Below are 20,161 nucleotides of genomic sequence, written 5' to 3'. Positions count from 1 at the left end.
ATCAACACTGCTGTGGGTTTCTTGAGCAAAAGCTGGCAATGTATTTAGAGTTCATAACACACAGCCCCTTGTTCACATCCTTTGCACCAATAAGGTTCGAATAACCTTAAAGCTACTAACAGTCAAGCAAATAAACAGCTAATAAAGAAAATATAACATATTATGTGCTGCTTTTTTTATTTTATTTTTTTTTTACTTTTAGGTAACTCATTTAATTCGAGCTCTGATTTTCTGCATCAGTATTTGAATTGTTTATACTTTAGTGTCCTTTCAGTGTCAGAAGTCATTTCTCTCTGTAACCATTTAGCTGAGTTAACAAAGAATTATATCAGGGAAAAAGTCATCTAAAGCCAAATACCATTTTGCTTTTGTTACTTCTAAAAATGCTTCTAATCTCTTCTAGACTGAATCCATTAGTTCTCTGGCCATCAGGAATAGAGGAGTCAGAAAACTTTCACATTAGAATCAGTTAAAGAATCTGAACCTTCTTTTCACCCAGTAAATCTGCTAATTGTCTTTGGTTGCAAGAATGAAGAAATGAAGTTGTAAGTAGCATTTAAGACATTCTTATAAAGAATTTCCCTAATATCAGTTGCAAGTGTGAACAACTACTGTGTGAGTGCATGCTGGCAGCAGTCCAGTCTGAAAGCCTGAGAGTCAGGAGGACTCCAGACTCCTCCTGACTCTAGAGGCGTGTGCAGCATTGCTGGATGTTAAAGGTCACGAAAGGCACAAACCGACATTTAAGGCACAATGCAAAAAAAAAAAGAAAAAAAAAAGAGTCAACTAGGTAGAATGGCCTTGTTAAAAATTAACATACATAACACACAGGGGTAAATATATCCCACAATAAATAAATTCAGAGTTTACATTAGTTTGTTTGTCTAGAAGAAAATACTTAACTGGAGAAAATTGTTCAAAGAACAATTCTTCTTCTTATTGTTATTTTGTTTTAAAAGACAGATTTCATAAGCATACGGTTTCCAAGCAACTTGCTATTTGTCATGTAATTTCACAGTAAAGTCATGTCTCTTCCTCCTCCACCCATCATCTCAAAATTGTGTGCCTAAGTATTTTATTTGATGAGACAGAGCAATTTCTAAGATCAGTGTGTTCGGGTGTGGTGACTGCAGGTTGGGTCAAGTGGTTTTACAAGTATTACTTTTATTATTTTCAGCCATTCAGTTCAATGGCATTTAGCTTGGCAAAAAACATGGCCCACTAAAACGATCACAATTACATAATCACAGGTAAAAATGTCCATAATATTCCATACAAATTTAAAATCTCTTCTTCATTAGGTCCTAAGAAAATATATGCAATTTCATGTGTAAAACATTATTATATACGCTGTTATTTATCTAGCAAAACATGTTCTAAAAAGAAGAAGTAATGTGTACCTTTTAGTTTACAATTCAGTGGTTGTACAAGAACAACTTTTTTCCTATAATGATATTTCTGTGCTGAGAAAATTTGTTAAAATACTAGATGATTGAAACACCCATTATTCATGCTACAAACGTATGTATTTATTTAATTGATAACAAACATAGATAAATTCACTGGCCACTTTATTTCACACACCTACTTAATACTGAATCTGTATTCATATGTCATAGCTTAAATGTATAAACATGAGTATGGACAAATCTCATTAGGATTTCAGATCTTCCTAAAGTGGACTGTACTAATTTTGGACATTGTGTTCCTCCCACTGTTGTCAACAGGATGTGGTACAGCCAGCTGATCAACAGTAAACATGTTTAAAATAGTTCACTTTTTAGTTTTTACTTTCAGTGTTTATTTATCCTATCATTAAAAGTGTGTGAGGGTGAATATAAATCTTTCTGGCTTTTTTCTAAAGTTCACAGCTAAACTGTCACAAGGAAACTGGTGTCATGAACTTGCATGTAAGTAAGTGTATTTGGGGTGACAGTTAAAGGGTTAAATAACAGTAGGTGACCTCTGTTGTCCTTCGTAGTGAAGGCTGACATACAACTTGTCGCCTGAAGAAATGACTCATTCATGAATCGATTAGTTCACTGATTCATTAACTGAACTAGAATAGTGGAAGACTAGAACCGTCAAAACAATGAAGACATTAACCCTTTAAAATAGTTGAAAACAGAGAACAAAGAATGTCTGGATTAAGGCGACAGGCCACCTGAAGGCAAGAAAGACTTTATTTGGTTTGTTTTCTGTAGCTGGACTTTGGTGTGGAATTTGGGTGCAGCACAGTCATCTCAGTTCATTTAATCTGTTTTTTAAACTGAATGTCAACTACTTATTAATGTTAATTTGATGCTAGTGTAGGTTGGCATGTAATGTGTTTGGAAACCCATGAGTCAGTGTTATCTGATCACTTCCTGTCCTCAGCGCTGTCGTTTTGTTATCCGTTCTACAAACAATATTTAAACATAGCAGAAATCATGAAAACTTTGCTCTTTTATGCTAACAGACCCACTGCATACCTGAAAGTGCAGTGCTACACACACACACACACACACACACACACACACACACACGCACACACACACACACACGCACGCCCACGCACACACACAAACCAGTGGAAAAAAAGCACGAAGCATTTAGGAGAGCATCCCAAGCTGCTTTAGAGTAGTACACCCCCCCTCCCCACTCACACAAACACATGCAAACAATAAAAAATGTTTGACAACTGTTTCTATTTAAAGTTTTCAATGTCAAATGTCATGTTGTTACTTGTGGAGGTGTTACTCAAACCTGTTTTATAGCAGTTGCTGTTGTTCACTGGATTAACTTTGGCCTGATTTCATGTTGTTTTTGGATCTTCCATACATAAAAGTTAGTCCTGAAGATGTAAAAGGAGTATAGATTGATCTTAAATGTTTGCCTTACGTCTTCCAAGGTAAAATCCTTAGTAAACAATCAAATGAAAACTCAAAGAGAAGCTGCTACAGTAACAGCTGTAGGCTGGCATAGAGACTGAGTAACTGGAATTCTGATGCAGCAAGACTTAAAATAAAGCGACTCAGGAGTCGGGTTTGAGGTGGAGTCCTCCAACAAACAAAACGGTTGCAATAATCTGGTTAGATAACATGAGTGTTCACGCCCTGAAACTAAGTCTTTGTTGAAGCCACTTCTTATTGAACTACAACCTTCCGACCTGTTGGTAGAAGTCAATCAGCATACTATATGTAACCTTTTTGAATATTTGCTCATGCTACCATTCAAAAGTCCAACAAATCGATCAAATTGTGAGGACATTATTTGTTAGTCCTGTAGTGCCTGCAGAGTTTTTTTTTCAAAAATTATTTCTCTGGATTGACCCATTTAATATGATTCTATTTTTTTGTATTTGGATCTAAGCTTAGGTTATTTATTTTAACAACAACAACAACAACAACAACAACAAAAGGGGTTTTCATACTCATGCAACCAGGTTATTGCTGCTTTTTAATTTTTCCTCCTGAGTGGTTTATTGGTTTTTCAGATGCAATGTATGGGAGAAATGTTACAATAAGATGGAAAACCTTTTGAAGTGTTGATCCTGGTTTCATTTTTACAACATAAACCAAAACCTTAGGACAGGTTTCCTGTTTGCCCAGGATTTTTAATAGCCTTTGGAGATTTTGGTTTAAAATAATCTTTTTGATTTTCGTCAACATGTCACATCTGACTAAAAAGGATAAATGTATGGCCCAGCCATAGTCCCTACCTGAATATGATAGAGGATCTGTTGAAGACGCTAGTGGCGAGCAGACTGTCCATCCTGAAAGACTTGGATCAACAAATTTCTCTGTAAAATGAAAATACATTTAAATCTAAACCGAGTGACAGAGTGAGATAGACAGAGAAAGAGAGGGAGAGGAAAAGAGAGAGTAAAAAAGGGAGAGAAAAAGGGAGAAAGAAAACAACTGCTCTCTAGGAGACCACGTAGGTTTGCTATGTTTTGTTGATAAGGTTTAATTTCAGTAAAGTCTACTTAAGTCTGTTTGTTCTTTTTCATTTCAAAGTTTTGAACTTTGATTGACCAAATTTTGGTCCAATTCATAATTGAACTGCAAGCAATGAGATGAAAATGCTTTTCCTGAAATGCTGAAAGGTGCTTAGCCTTTACGGCCAACAATATCTCTGATCAGATATTGAACAGCTCACACTTTATTTGTGAGAATAACAAGGAAGAAAATCATAAGATTTTTTAAACCCTGCTGACCTTTGACTGTTTAATGGACTTGAACCACAAGAAAGATAACACATTTTGTGTGTGCGCGTGGGTGTGTGTGCGTGCACGCGCGCGTGCACGTGTTGTACAGTACTAATTGTTGAAGTCCCCGTCTCATTAAACTACTGACATCACTGACGTTCGCCAATGAGGGAATTTGAACTGAATGTTATTCTTGATTGGCTGAGTGAGAAGTGAATTTACAGGAAATGAGATTAATGGTAAAACCTCTTTATCAATATTTTACTATTGATTAATGAATGCTTGCTGTCTGCTGCAGCAAGTAGAAGCTCAGAACCTACGAACAACCAAGCAGAATGTGCTTTGACTGTATTTACTTTCTCGACTGACTCCATAAGGCGGCTCCTCAATACAGCACATAGCAGTCAAAATGGAGCGTCGGAGATATTGCGTGTTGTATTATAAAAAAGAAAACTAGAGGTTAAAGGAAAGGTTTTTAATTGAAAAGAACAGTTTATTGAGTTGGCTATTAATACTCTATGAAGAGTCATAGGCATTACAGAACACAAATCACCGAAAGAAATTAACTCTGAAACAGAAAAGGCACCGCTGGGATTCGAACCCAGGATCTCCTGTTTACTAGACAGGCGCTTTAACCAACTAAGCCACGGCGCCGTTGTCGTCACACGACAATGGTACTACTTATCAACATTCATAGCGTAGAGTAGTTCCAGTTTATGGCACATTTTTATGATGTTGATTTTATTTTATGATCTTCGGTTCATATTTTATGATCGTCGGTTGACTACCGCCGACATGTGGCAAGTTGGAGGTACGTACTTACATTCGCCAGTGTCCTTTCAGCTCGTTGACAAGCTCTGTCTAAATTATGAAAAACGTTTACGTTCGTCGTCAAAGCAGCCATAATTGGTCTTTCAGATGTTACTAGTTATAAATAACAGGTCACAGTTGTACGGGTCCAATCCAAGGTTAAAAGATACGACAGAAAAAGAATATTTTAACCAGATGTGCCAGTTACTGTATCATAAATACAGGTGTGATAGCCCTGGAAAGGAACACAGATTTAGTAATTAGGATTTTTTTTATATATAAAATTGTGAGTATTTTTAAAAATGGCCAATAATAATTCCGGCATAGAGGACCAAGCCTTTCATAATTGGGAGTAAATGTAATAAATAAAAACCTTAAAAAAACCTGTATAAAAAGTCGCACTAATTCAACTAAAAGAGTAAAAGCAACATAAAATAGTTTTAAAAGTGTAATATTTCAAAATCAAATATACCTAATGTGGAATGCAGAAAAACTGTTTCAACCATTTAAATAAGCAAATCTATTGATAATTCCATATATGATAAGAATAAACAATGAAGCCAGGTTGCACAGGACCTTTTGACCAATGCACTCTTGGTTAGCATGTTCCTCCAGTCTGTATCCAGTGGAAACATTTTGTGCTTAAAAGCTTTGATTAGTAACCTTTAATGAAGATTTCAAACTAAGTCAAGAATGACAGATTTTATGAGCAGAACTAGACAAACAATGGGATGGTATTGCTAATTGAAAATAATAGATCAATGCTAAGAAAATCTAGATTTAAATGTAAGCAAAGTTTTGCTTAAAAACATCTATTGGAAATGTTGAAATAATAAAGTGCTTGTCTTTTCTGACTTGTGAACTCTCAGTGTGAGTTTTAAAGTGGCATAAAACTTTCTTAGCTGAAAGCATTTCTTTGTAAGAAGCAGTACCTGAATGACATATGAATGCATTGAAGACGATTAGGGTTGTACATTAAATTGTGTAACTTAGCAGCAATAAAAATCCCTTTGCAGGGGACTATATTTAGTCACATTTTTAATGGCAAAATCACTCCCCTAGCGCTCCACTACCAAATCCCCAAGGCCCAATCCTGAAAGTCCTCCTTGCAGGAACACACACAAAAAAAACATGTTGTCATGGAGAGCAGAGACATCTGTGATTCATTTGAGACTGTAAAGGTTCTTTTTTCTCCCTTTAGGCTGAAAAGACAGAAACATTTCAACTTTCCGTTCATCAATGTTCTTAAAATAGAAGCACACACATCTTCAGTGTGTAGTAGTTATGGTTTCCATGAGTAACTTCCTGGTTCTTATCCGAAAAACAGGCTTTTTTTGGGCTTCCTATTCCCTAACCACATACTTACTCTATTAGTACAACAGTCATCATTTGGAACAAACATAATGTTCTTTTAATTCTCTGCCTTGTCATAACAAAACAATCATAGGCCAAAGTCACTAACAACAAAACAATGTAACTTCCTCCTGTAAAAATATCCCCACCTCATTTTACTATTTAACTTTGTCTTTTCTAAAGAAATCCACATGATGATGTTTGTAAAAATTAACAAGAGAAGCAGGAACACAACAGAAGGGACTAATCAGCATGATAGTAGTGACAGAGTTGTTTACAGACTAAAAAAATAAGATATGTTGATTTGAATCATCCAGTTGTCTCTTTGATTATTTATATAAAATAAGCCAAGTCCTCAATATTATAATCCTCTGTGACTGGTGGGCCAGTCTATAAAAATGGTAAAACATTTTGAGATGTGTTTCCACTTTTTTCTGTATATGCTTATTTATTTTTTGGTCTCATGCAGCCTTCCTCCAACTGTCAACTGGCGTGGGGTAGTTTCCATCCTACGTCAAGTAGCTGGTCCATCCACCAGCAGCACAACAATGCATTCATGTACCAATGACTAAAGACAATTTATAGAGGCCAATAAACCTAAGATGTATTTTTGGACGGCAGAACAAAAGTGTTGGTCAGAAGGGCTGATGGTGCGATGTGTTGCAGTAGTGATGGTTTCCACTAATGTACCATGAGTTCAGAGTAAAAACAAAAGAGTTTATTAGCAACAGGTCCACCATGGAGAACGTTTAACAGAATCAACAAACAGACAGAAACAAAGTTCAGTTAAAGTTCAATTCAGTTCAATTATATTCACAAAACATGTCATCTCAAGACGTTTTGTTGAAAAAGTCAATCTAATCTATTCCAATTTACATACTTATCAAACAAAGTTTGAATCAAAGTTTTCTTTCTAATTTAGCAGATTGCAGTTGATCTGCTAAATTTGCAGATTGTAGGGTTAGCTAAATTATTTTGTATTAATAGACTTTTAAAAACTGGAATACAGTGCTGAAACCCGCATGCTTAAGGAGCGAGAGAGAGACGGTATGTGTGGCGGAGTGAGTGTGAACGACGACCGGAGCAGCGGCTACTAAGAAAAGTCTAGTGCAGCCTTTACCTGTTAGCCAGAGCTATTAAAGTGAACCTCCAACCACCTCCGTGCCACCGCGTGGTTTATGTTCAGAGCGAGTGAGGGAGTTAACCACGAAGTAGAGACTTCGGCCCTGGAGGAAGATCTCCCCTGTGTCTTCTGACCACGGTCAGCAGACTGAGCAGGAACGCTTAACAGTATTGAACTGAAACTTGTTTTTTATCCTTGCAGGACTCTTCTGTTGCACTCCTCTGGGTTCCGTGTCCTGATCTTCTTGTCTCAAAGCTCTCTTTGTTTTCTGGTCGTTAAAGCTCATCATCATCATGGAGGGTTTTTGATTCTGGGTCCTCTTTCAAACTTTACAACATGACAGTAACCATTTTAAGAAAATAAACAAAGATTCTACTTTTAACTTTTTCAAAGTAAACTTGACATAACCTTTAAATCTTATATATATTATTATGTATATTTTATAAGTTTAATTTAAAAAAAAAATTGCCTATGCTGAAATTGCCTTCTTGCTAAAATTCAAGCTTTTATGGGTGGCCCCTGATGGTTTGGCTCCCAGAGCTAGAGCTTGGTTTGTTTGTGCCTTGGGTTGGCTTTGAATCAACAGCAGGACATTGTTGTGCAGATGAAGTCATTTGTTTGTTGAAGGAGATGAACCACAACAGCGAACACATCTGTATTCCAGATCCCACTCTGAGAGAACGTTGGGCCGGAAAGTGTCCTCCCACATCCAGAAAACAGAATTACCTCATCTGAGTGGGCGCAGGGAGGCCTGGGGTCTTTCCACACCCCTGTTGTCGGTTCACTGTCTGGGTTTGAAGATTGGGAGCAGGAGCATTTTCTCTACCACTGGTGCAGTGGTGGTTCTGAGTGTCAGGACTGGGAGCTTGGTGTGGTGGGGGAAATGTGCCTTTGGACCTTGGTTCTCAGAGTCCATGGCTGTATCTGCTCCGGCGTAGCCAGCTGCCACTGGAGCCAAATCATCACCAAACGAAATGAGAAGAATGAAGTGATTATGCAGTGTGTGTAAGGCCAGCGAGGCATTACACTCGCTGGGTGTTTGACTTTAGTGGGAATACAGGTATGGTGTCTTCTATCAGTGTCCTCATGTTGGTGTGGTGTTGCTTCAGGAATAAGACTCTAAATGCTGGACTATGATTGAACAACAAAGTCTTATTACAAACTGCAGCCTGAAGCAGTACAACCAAATCATGAGGAAACCGTGACCCAATCACAGTGAAGTCTCACTGATCACTGGACAGCATCTCTTCTAGAGGGTTCTGGTCAACACAGAGTAAATGTTATCACATACCTACTGTGTGTTCCAGGCATGTTTAGGTCTTGGCGGTCGATCGTCTGCTACCACATCTGGAGTCCATAAATTAAACTTGTTTTTCAAACTCGGTGTCTGTTGCCATGACTGCTCCTCACAAGCATTTTCAAAAAAGTACATTCAATACACTAGAACATGCATTCCAATGAGACTGATTTGTCAGATTAAAAGTACTTTTAAACATAATTTTCATTAAGTGTACATTTATGTATAAAATGTTTTTTGTTTTATTGGTTCAATGTAATATTTTAATTGCAAATGTTATGATTTCGTTAACTGTAAGCAGAAATTCATCATGATTAACCGAAATAAATACCTTTTGTGTATTAATCAATATGATGTTTCACTTAAAGTTCCTGAAATAAATGGAGTTTTCAATAAAATTTTAATTTGTGAAATAAATCTGTATTTCTTAATTTACAATCTGTATAGTGCTAGATGGCCACTTCTGCAAGCAGTTTTTAGCAGCTTTATTAGTTTCATTAACATTGATTTTTTTTTTATTATTACTTTTCATGTTTTGTGTTTTAGGTCTATGGCCCTACGGAAGAAGATTAGGGCCACAGAAAATAAAGAATTCTGACTTTAATCTCAGAAGTCAGAATTCTGAGAAGTCTGGTTAACACAAAGTAAAAGTTCTCACGTACCTGTGTTTCACCTATGTTCTTATGTTTAGGTGTTCTGACTTTGATCTCAGAAGTCTGAATTCTTACATTAAAGTCAGAATTCTGAGATTAAAGACAGAATTCTTTTTTTTTTTCAATGGCCCTAATCCTCTTCCATAGGCTACAGACTGAACAGGACTTGAATTTAATTTGTTTCCTTTGAAATGTCTTTTCCTTGAACCTGGAAAACACAAAGATCCTTTATAGAGGTTGTGGATAAAATCTCACTACTTACATAATATTTCTTTGATTAGTGTGAATGGCTTTTCCATGACAGAAAAGGCGGGTTGGGGTAACACGGAAAGTTAAGTAATCCTGGTGTGTGTTGGGTTGGGTAAACACACAAAGCGCAACAGCAGCGTATTTCAGTTATTTGATGTTTTCCTTTGTTCTGCAGAAACAATTTTGTGGTTTTCAGTGATACCCCCCCTTCACTTTTGCTAAAAGCATTGATGTTTGCTGATGACAATTATATAAGATGCTATTTGAGGAACCATGACACAAGGCCAATTCCTGAGCTCTGCTAACAGATCTGAAAAGTTTCTCTTTCGGTTGTCAAGGAAAGCAGGAGAAACAGCAGAGGAAAGATTTCTGTGGTTAAAGGGCCGGTGATTCATCAGAGAGGGAACAGGATTCAGCTCTGCTTAGTCACTTTTAGAACAGCTTCTCTTCTAAAACAAGATGCTGGCAAATTTACATTTCGCATTTGTTCTAAATATTTGAATGAGCGTTTGAAGTGTTAATTTCAGAGACACAAATAAAACAAACATTACCTCATCACCTTTTCCAGCATAAAATGTTAAATTAAGAGAATACAATCAACATCACTGAACAGATCATCTACAAAAATGGGATGGATTCATTTCCAGAAACCTTCCAGCATCTGGAAGCGGGCTTTCTGCATTCTTCTGCTCAGTGTCACTGAGTCTGTGGAACACAGATAAGGTAAAAATCTGTTCCAGAGGGCGGCGGAGGGACAGGGCCTTATGTAATGTTCACATTTTCTGAGAGAATGAATTTTAGAATTTTATTGTCTGTAAATGATAATCATCAAAAGTACCAAAAAATAAAGACTTGAAATGTTTTACTCAATGTAATATGAAAGTACATAACACTGGGTTACAAAAAATGATTCTTTGGAAGTTGTCTTTGTTTTTTCAACTGAGTTAGGACTATTTTTGCACAACTTATCCCAAAAATGAGATCCGTGTTTCCCAATCAGGTCAGGTTTTTATTCTTATTTGATTTTGAAAAATCTGATCTTCTGACTAAATTGATGACATTGTTATGACATCATCAGTTCATTTCCATTAATATTTTACATCCAAAACTGGTTTTATAAGAAAAAAATTGTTGCTCACAGAGTGTATTAATTAAATGTTACAAACTTAGATTTGTGTAAATTGAATAATAATTACTGTTAATTACATGTGAACTGAACATTACTTCTTCATTGTGTAAAATTCTCCGTCTCTGTCCTGTCCTGATGGAATCTCTCCTCCTGCTCATCACTCATTGATCAGATTCTCCAGATGTGAGAACAAGTCCTGCATTTTGATGCTCATGTTGCTCCAAAGTTCAGAAAGTTGACCTGGTTGAGCAAAACCAATGTGATTTTAGGATTCAGTTCATCAACATGACCCTAAAACAGTTGAAAACCTCCAGATAATTTTTTGGCTGTTGGATTAGTTGCTCTTACACATCAAACTCTCCAAATTTAAGGTGTTCCCATTGGAGGATAAGAAATTACATAAAATTAATCATCTAGCCATAACAAGGCTTGCATTTGGTAATATCTTCCTGAGATTATTGTATATCCAAGTTCCTTTATGTTGATGGGATTAATTTCCCATCATCTGGCAAATAATAGCTCCACCTGCCAGTTTAAACCTCCTAAATAATCTGGGTTTTACAATCACTTGACAGCCAAAGACTACTTCTCATCCTCTGCCTTCATCACTTCCATCAACAACAGCAGATATACACTTAAAGCTCAATAGACCCTCACATTATCTCAAAAATAACTTTTCAATGATCATCATGTTTTAGGTGTCTGGGAGAAAAGGACACACAATGGATGTGGTGAGCCCCAGTTACAGTGAATAAACACACAGAGACATGAGTGGGTGGTACCAACCAAGTTCCCCTTCACAGCCTTTTATGGAATCTATCAGATCCTGGGGGATGTGGAAGTTTTTCCATATTACAGTAAGAATGTTGATTATCTCTCTTGACAATGAAGGGAAAGTGAACTGAATGAACAGCAGGGTGACCTCCGCTGCAGCAGAACTGCTGAAAAAAGGGATTCTTCTTACATGAATCAGCTGCTTGTTGATCTGCAGGGCTTCAAAAGAACTGACAGGTTTTGTGCTTTTCTGACACACAATGACAGGAACTTCAGTATGCTCACAGTCCTAAATTTGATGGATTTTTTTGTTCTTTCTTTTGTTGCCAAAGTCACTTTTGGCAAAAAATTACCTTGAGAGGTAATGTTAAGATATATAAACACCTTCTAAAATCCAGTAAATGTTGTAAAGAAAAGCCCAATTGGCAACAACTGGAAAATAAAATCGTATCTGTTTTTTGTCTCTGGAACAAATTTCCTACTTGTATGCATGTAGTGGAGTAAGTTTCCTTTAGTCAGAATTGAGTTCTGGGTGACGGCATTACCTGCTTTCTGCTACACACACTCATGAAAAATGAGTTTGCATATTACTTGGTTGAAGTGCAGCAGGAAGGACTTGCACAGCCGCAAGCATATTTATATTTTAAGTTTACAACTTAGACATAGTGCTTAATTATGATTAGTAGTGATTAATTGCAGCGCCAGAGTGTGATTATTGGATCAAATTTTTTAATCTATTGAAAGTACTAATTTTTGCATAATACGGCCCCTTTAATGTTTTTTATTTTTAAACTAAGGTTTCCTTTTAAATCTTTTCTGTTCATTTTGATTTGTTTTTATTTTTTATTTAATTTGCAGAATTTAAGCTATGATGTTTGAAAAGACAGGACTATATGTTCTATAAGTAGAACTGAGCAAACAATATAATTATGGTTCAGGCAATTACCATATCTTAAAGAATAGATTAAAAATTTGAAGTAACATTTAATTTTTTAGTTTTTAATAATATATCTTTTAGGCATATTCTTAGCAACTAACTATTGCAAACTAACTTTAATTATCTGCCTGAGCCTGAAATAGATGCAATATGTTACATAAATTAAGATATTTCTGCTTTTGTTTTTTGGTTACACTTTGAATAAGGATTGTAACCTCTCCCATTTTAGTTTTTGTGTAACATCTTCCAGCTCCATGTTGTTGCTTGTTGTAACTGCAGGGTGAGTCAAGCGCAAATCACCTGGGAAGTGATTGAGTTGTTACAGTCTGATGAACTTCTGCACCTTCATTTCTTTCTTTCCTTAGCAGAGTAGACTGCCTGCTCCTCTGTTTAGACTGCAGCAAGTAGATTAACATAACTTTTATAGGGAGCATTCTCGTTTAAATTTCTCTGTGCTGTACATATAAGGCTAAAAAACACACCACAGAAGCGCGAGCACCACCGCACCCTGAACTCACCATCAAGCTGATTACTTTTCTCTCGACTCGGCCTGAATTTTGGGTCAGCTCAGGCCTAAAATCTATGCTTTAGAATGCGGTAATAACTCTTCCCCAAAACACCATGTCCATGCAAAGATGTGCAACATGTATATACAACATGGCAGCATACGATAAATATATACTGTGAAGAGTATCAATGGGAACTTTATTGAAGGATTTCTGATGACATTGCTTGAGGGAACTGACCCACAAAGCTTGGATAAATAATAAAATTGTTCTCTACGAGTAAAAAGTGCCAGTTCAATTTCAGCTCAGTTTATTTATATGTTGTCAATTAACAACTGTCGCCTCGAGGCACTTAGAAAAAATCCCTTCAATTCAATCGCACATAAAACACTCCAGTTATCCTGGTTATTAAACTGTACAGCAGGCTCAGTTAATTATTTAAAGGTGTTTCTATCTAAAAAAAACCCAAAAAAATAACCCAGCAGATCACATCGAGTCATACAACCACATCAAATATTCTACCTCCAAGCTGTCCAGGTTCCTCACCGGGTTGATGAGTTTTTACTAAGGACTCCTGCTAGGACAGACATGCTCAGTAATTTGAGTGAGTAATGAAATGTCCCGGTTCCAGTCTTCTGCTTATGACTGATACTTGTCAAGACCAGTCTTGACAAGTTAGGAACATTAGAAAATGCTACCTGAGCAGCAGAAACCCAAACAATCCAGATGATTTTTTCTTTTGCATTGTCTTTTACAGATAAACAGATTTACAGGAAGACAGGAAGGATGGTGTGTTCAAGTCATGCTGTAATTGTGGAAACATGCTCTGTCCGGAAATACAAGGTCCCAAGCATATTACAATTCTCCTTTTTAAGTTCTTTTCTAGTAGCCTTCATTTGAATGTGCTAAGACAGTAAAGTAGGTAAAGAGAGAGGGAAGACATGTGACAAACATCCCCAGGCCGGGAATCAAACCTGCGACAGCCGCACCAAGGACTAAGGCCTCCTTATGTGGATTGTGCTGAACCCCTGCATTTTATAATCTTAATGTGTTTGTCAATGAACACATTCTGCGAACAAATTTGTCAAATTCACAAGTTTGTAGATGAGACCAAGTTAAAACTGGTTTGTTTGAGCTGAGCTGTGAATGGTGATCAACATTCTAAGTTCTGAGCATCGGTTCATGTTCTCTATCCTGTCTGCTTGTATCAGTGAGTAATATTACAAAACATTGTGACACGTTCTGTCGTATTATTCTCAAAGTGACAATGGACAAGATAGCTGTAACACAGATGCAGTACAGTTGATTCCCCACAAATAACTAGAACTCTTGGAACTTTACTGTGTGCAGGAAAAGAGGAAAAATTCATGATTAGTCAGAGCAGCTCATCATTTTGCATAATTCATCCAGTCATCCTCCAAACAAAACGGCTCCTGGATCTTCAGAACAAACAGAAGAACATCAGCACATTTCTCATTCTATGTGAAAATTCTGTAAATTAACCCTCTAACCTTTTAGCATGTTTCTAGCGTGTGATTCTGCATGTGGTCAGGAAAGTCAACCTGAATATTACATTACCTGCCTTACCTGTTTCGCATGCAAAGAGCAAGAAAATTTCATATTTGTCAGAGAAAGCTACTCAGAATATGTGTGTTTGCTGAGATGAGATTTTTGTTTTAATTATTTTGCAGCTCTTCTTTAGTTTCTTCTTTAGTCAGAACGCAAACTTTAATATCAACCATTATCAACTCACTAAAAACCACAGTACATGATCAATAGACCCACTTTTAAACACTGTTGGCTCATGTGTTATAGTATGTTTAGTCAGTATAAATATACTATAATTTTTTCCCTCTGTTTTACGATAATCTTCTGTATTCTGTTATGTAATGTTTAAATGTTTTCAGAACGTGTCATCGTTGAAAATTACCTGGTTACATAAAGGTTAAATAAATAAAATAAAAATTGTTTAACAATATCTGGCTGGCATTTTGAACATGTTGCTCTCCATGGGTCTAATGGACTGGGGTGTGTGTATCTGTGGCCACATGTGTGTGTTGCTAACACTCTGGGTAGATCTAACAGAAAGTCCCTGCACTGACCAGTTGCTGCTGCTCTTTGTTTTTTCATCTTTGTGCTGAGGGGAGAGTTGGTGAGGGTTTTTTTCCTTGCATGGTGTTTAATGACACTTTCACACAGATCTGCTGGTTTTCTTACTGCTGGTTTTAGGCGGTGTCCAGCTGACGTCCAGACTGCTGCGGAGGTTTGGGTGGTCTGCTCCCCTCCACCCCATAAAGAAGGGACCCATCTCTTCTTTTTGGGACATGTGGTCCCATTGAGGAGATGCTACCTGGATCTGGCAGTACAGAGTTTGTTTGGGGAGTCCAAGTGGGAATATGATGTCCATTGTTGTGTGTGTTTATGTTGGGTGAATTGGTGTAGGAATGGTGGGGGGTTAACATGTGTGTGTGCCTGTTGGGTTTTGGGCAGCCCCTCTACTGGATCTAGTTAAAGGCGACGTGCTGCAGTCTACTCCAGGTGGTAAAAAAAAAGAAAAAAAAGGTTAAGAAAAAAAATCCCTGAACTTAAATATCAAATGCCCCAAAAATGATCTAAACGCACTTTAATTTTCTATTTGGGTTCTTTTAAACTTGAAAAATCACATATGGTGGCATTCATCTTGACAATACCAACAAATAAATGCATCAAGAATTTAATAACTAAAAAAGGAAAAACAAAATCATTCAAGGCATGGCTGTGCGCTTTCCATTGAGAATGTAATGACGGAGCACCAAACTGTCAGACAGTTTATTTATTCATCAGTTCAGCAACTTTTATCTCTTTTCAGATGTTCAGGGACAAAGAAAATCCATGAATTTCCCGTCCATTTCTCCTGCATGACTCACAGGGGCACAGTGATTCGTGCAAGTTCAAGCTGAAAAACAGTTATCCAACTTTCCATATCCTCTGTCATGCTTTAGTCAGCAGAGACATCGGAAAGGTTGTGTGTTCGTAGAGAGGAAGTCTCTCCAGACAGCATCAGATGATGTCAGAGTCTCTAATGGCTTTTCTGCGTGTACGTGTGTGTGCAAGTGTGTTTGTGTTGAGGAGTGGGGCGGGATCATGCCTACTGCCTACAGTACAAAAGACAGATTGGTTCAGTTCTTCAGAGTGAAGCAGCAGCAGCAGCAGCAGACAGCTCTAGTTTTCTTTCTGAATCCAAGCAAAAGGTAAGAATCACACTTAGCTGTTAAATCAACACTGGCAGATGTTTAGATGGTTGTATTTGAAATCTGTCATTTCAAATAAAACAATTAGTTAGCATTTTCCAGAAATATCTTTAGTGCCTTTTTGCGACATATTGCACATTTTTTCCCATTATATTTCTTTGTTGTACACTCTGAAACAGAAGTTCATCTCCATAAATACGACCACTGTCTGTGGCCTTTGTTTGAATTTGAATGCACAGAAACCTTGACCATAGAAATAAGCTGAACACACACGAATGTGGGTGTGTCTCACACCCATGCTCAGCTATGTATTTCTAAGAAGGAATAAGTTAAAAAAATTATTTTGATAAAAGAAAAAAAATGCACTGATTTAGAATGTTTATTGTCATACTACTGATATAGATTTTTTATTTTATTGCTCCTGTTATAAAATCTTCTGTCTTTTAACCATAAAGATTGAGGAGAGTTTTTTATCAGTGCTGAACAATGTAAGATACCACAGATTTATAATACTGTTTCAAACTAACATATTTATAACTTTTGGGAATTCATACTCAATTTTAAAAAATCTTTTCTTTTGGAATCTCGCGTCAGTTTTATTAGATGTTCCCATGTCTGTAATATTTTACAGGTGTGTGTTAGGATGAGTCAGAGTAGTTTAAACAGTGTAGTGTGCAGTCAGTTGAAGACGTGAGTGTTTTATACAAACATTCAGTTTTCATGCAGCCAACCACAGATTTTTTTCTGGTTCTGTCTCCCCAGCATGATCTGTGTGAGCATATTTGTGTTGCTGGCCCTCAGCAGAGGGGCCCTGGGGTCTCTGCAAGAAAAGCAGACAGATTTCGGACTGAAGGTTTTCTCTCAGCTCGCTGCGGACGCTGCAGACACAAACCTGGCGTTCTCCCCCTATGGCATGGCGAGCATTATGGCCATGGCTCAGCTTGGCGCGAATGGAAACACACAAAGGGCTTTGACAGCAGCTATGGGCTTTTCTCTGCAAGGTGAGTGGTAAATAAATGAAGTGCAGAAATGCTAAAGTCCTGAAGTACTTCAGGTCTGTTAGATCAACTGTAACATTAACCTAAACATGTATCTCAAAAATCTATAACTGCATCCATTTAAGGTAAGGACATCTAATCAAGTCAACAAGCTCTTGTTTTGTGAGCAATGTTGCACTCTGAGATTGGACTTAGCCATTTGCTGCCTCCCCTCTTTTATCTCCTTCTAGCATGTCCAGGGCATGTTATGGTTTTGTGTCAGCTAAACCAAAAATGCTTCTCTTGCAGGGCGGGGAATGCCTCGGCAGCAGCGCCTCCTGCAACGCGATCTGTCAAGTGAGGATGGGGTGGAGATAGCCAGCGGGGTGATGGTGGAGCGGAAGATGAGTCTGGAGAAGCGATTCCGCCGGGCTCTGGCCAAGACCTTCCAGACTCACCCCCACCAGATGGATTTCACCAAACCAGAACAGGCTGTCAGCATTATCAATGCATGGGTCTCAGATCACACTGCAGGTACTGTCTGTCTGTTAACAGCTATCAATCATCTTCAGAGAGGTAGAACTCTTGGAGTACCGGTTAAAAGTAGAAGACCAAGATTTAGGGCACAGAAACTCTTATGCCCAGAGTTTCTTTCATCACAGCTTCTGATAGGTGACAGATTGATCAAATACCTTGACATTTCAGGCACATATCAAGGAAATCAATAATACAACAAAAACATAGATGCTAAGAAATAATAATAATAATACTGAGAAACCTTTAAGGACACAAGTTCACAGACAGTTCAGTAAATTTCAACAAAGTTCTGTTCATGATGGTAGAACTGGACTGGGGTCTATCCCAACAGTCAAGGAGAGACAGGCAGCCCCTTCCACAGCACCAGTCCCTGAAGTATCTTATGGTTAGTGAAGTGTTTTATACAAACAGCTAAGTGGAATGTAATCTTCCTTCCTGTAGGTGCCATCCCAGAGTTCTTGTCCTCTGGATCCCTGGACGATGAGACGCGCCTGGTCTTCCTTAACGCTCTCCACTTCCAGCGCCTATGGAAAGTTCCCTTTGACCCCAAACTAACACAGGAGAGAATGTTCCATTGTGCCAATGGCAGCACTGTTCCTGTGCACATGATGAAACTCACAAACCTCTTCAACTATGGTATGCCATGCCAATGAACCAAACTGAAGGTTCTAGAAAAAAAACGTCTTTATTTGTTCTTCCCAACCCAAACTCAAAATTGAACCTTCTCATTCCTTCTAAATCCTCAGGTGAATTTGTAACTGCTGATGGGGTGGATTACGATGTGATAGAGGTACCATATGAAGGCGACTCACTGAGTATGCTCCTGGTATCACCCTTTGAGCCTGAAATTCCTCTGAGTGTCCTCAGTGCAGATCTGAGCAGCCAGAAGATTCAGCAGTGGAGGTCAGAGCTGAGGCAGGTCAACAGACAGCTGGCTTTACCCAGGTGAGGAAGAAGGGCTGTGGCCATGGGCTACATTCGTTTGTTTCTCTTGTCACATATTAAACATCCGTTAACAAACTAAAGAATGTGTGTTTCTTCAGGTTTTCTCTAAATTCTGACATAAATATGAAGAGTGCTTTACTTAAAATGGGACTTGGAGACATGTTCAACCTCGCTACTGCTGACTTCACACGGATAACATGTAAGTTGATGTTTGTTTAAAACTTTGATCCATGGACTCTTGTTCCACGTGAATGTAAAACTCCTTATTAACTTGCAGTTCATTACATTGTTTGTAGTCAGCAATGCCTCTTCTTTTCATATTCTGCTTCGTATTAACCGCTTTTTTGTGGAATAGCTTTGATTTATGCAGCTTTTCTATACCAAAATAAAAGACGGTGATTTTTACACTTTGTGCCTAATCTGTTTCCATTTTTGTTTACCAGCTGATGAGAAGCTTTGCATTTCAAAAGTGCTGCAGAGGGTGAAGATTGAGGTGAACGAACCAAGGGAGCATCAGTAACAGGTAGACTGCTCACTGAATATTTCATAACACAGACAGAAAACAGGCCATCTAACTTAAAAAAAATGTTGAGTTAATTTGTTACAAGTAATCTAATTAAGTAAATTCAAATAAATGCATTAAGTTTATTAAGTTTGTATATGTTAAACATAAATTCAATTGCATGTAACAAGTTAACACAATGTTTTGAAGTTGGAGCTCCATTATTTTTTCAGAGCACAAATAAATGGTGCAGCTATTTACAATGGTCTTCATTCATTCACCAGCTCACACACACACACACACACAACCACACACACACACGACTGTGACATTTTTAACGGAGCTGCAAAAGTTTGAGTTCAGAGATTTTCCCAAACACTTGAAGGATCCAGGGTCAGCCTGTGACTTCTGGTAGTAATTTCAACTCTGACAATCTGTTGACAGCAAGAATCAAACCAAGTCAGAGTGGATGCATTTTAATGCTTTCAAACATAAATTGCATCTTAACACAAAGTTAATATACACTCATGCCGGATACAGGTGGTTACAGATACCTTGTGCAAACTTTCCTTTGGATGTAGGAGTGAGAGTGAGAATAAGAAATAATATTCTCAAAACTTTCACTCATTTCAGTTAAAGATTATAAGACATAAGCTAAAGTTTAAGCAAAGCTCTGAGTTCCTCTCATGCTGACAGCTGGATCATGCAGACAACACACACTACAGTGATCAGTGATAAGACTGAGGTTTCTCGTGAATGGAATCAATTAACTGATCGATTTGATTTGTTTTTTCTCTTCTTCTCTTTGTTAGCTGCTGTCATGTTCTCCCGTATGGCAGTTCAGGAAATCACACTGGACCGACCTTTCCTCTTCCTCATTCAGCATAAGCAAACTGGTAACAGCCCTAAATATATTTATTCCCATAAAATATGTATATATATTTATCTAT

At 37.6% G+C, this 20,161-nt stretch overlaps 1 protein-coding gene and 1 non-coding gene across 2 annotated transcripts in view; one reads left to right on the top strand and one right to left on the bottom strand.

The window, feature by feature from the left end:
* Nucleotides 1-4,769: 4,769 nt before the first annotated feature.
* Nucleotides 4,770-4,843, bottom strand: trnat-agu (transfer RNA threonine (anticodon AGU)). Its single transcript has one exon. It is a non-coding gene; the product is annotated as a tRNA-Thr (tRNA).
* Nucleotides 4,844-16,128: 11,285 nt separating this feature from the next.
* The window catches only part of serpine1 (serpin peptidase inhibitor, clade E (nexin, plasminogen activator inhibitor type 1), member 1), a 4,682-nt gene continuing 649 nt past the window's right edge, over nucleotides 16,129-20,161 (top strand). Inside the window, 9 exon segments of the mRNA XM_007567823.2 lie at nucleotides 16,129-16,250; nucleotides 17,013-17,251; nucleotides 17,537-17,761; nucleotides 18,206-18,400; nucleotides 18,511-18,709; nucleotides 18,808-18,908; nucleotides 19,153-19,206; nucleotides 19,209-19,232; nucleotides 20,024-20,107. Of these exon segments, the coding sequence (XP_007567885.2) occupies nucleotides 16,144-16,250; nucleotides 17,013-17,251; nucleotides 17,537-17,761; nucleotides 18,206-18,400; nucleotides 18,511-18,709; nucleotides 18,808-18,908; nucleotides 19,153-19,206; nucleotides 19,209-19,232; nucleotides 20,024-20,107 (1,228 nt within the window). The 5' untranslated portion in view covers nucleotides 16,129-16,143.

Source organism: Poecilia formosa, unplaced genomic scaffold (assembly GCF_000485575.1).
Source record: "Poecilia formosa unplaced genomic scaffold, Poecilia_formosa-5.1.2 Scaffold214, whole genome shotgun sequence".
In the NCBI taxonomy this organism is placed as follows: Eukaryota; Metazoa; Chordata; class Actinopteri; order Cyprinodontiformes; family Poeciliidae; genus Poecilia; species Poecilia formosa.
This window is presented reverse-complemented; position numbering and strand designations above follow the sequence as displayed.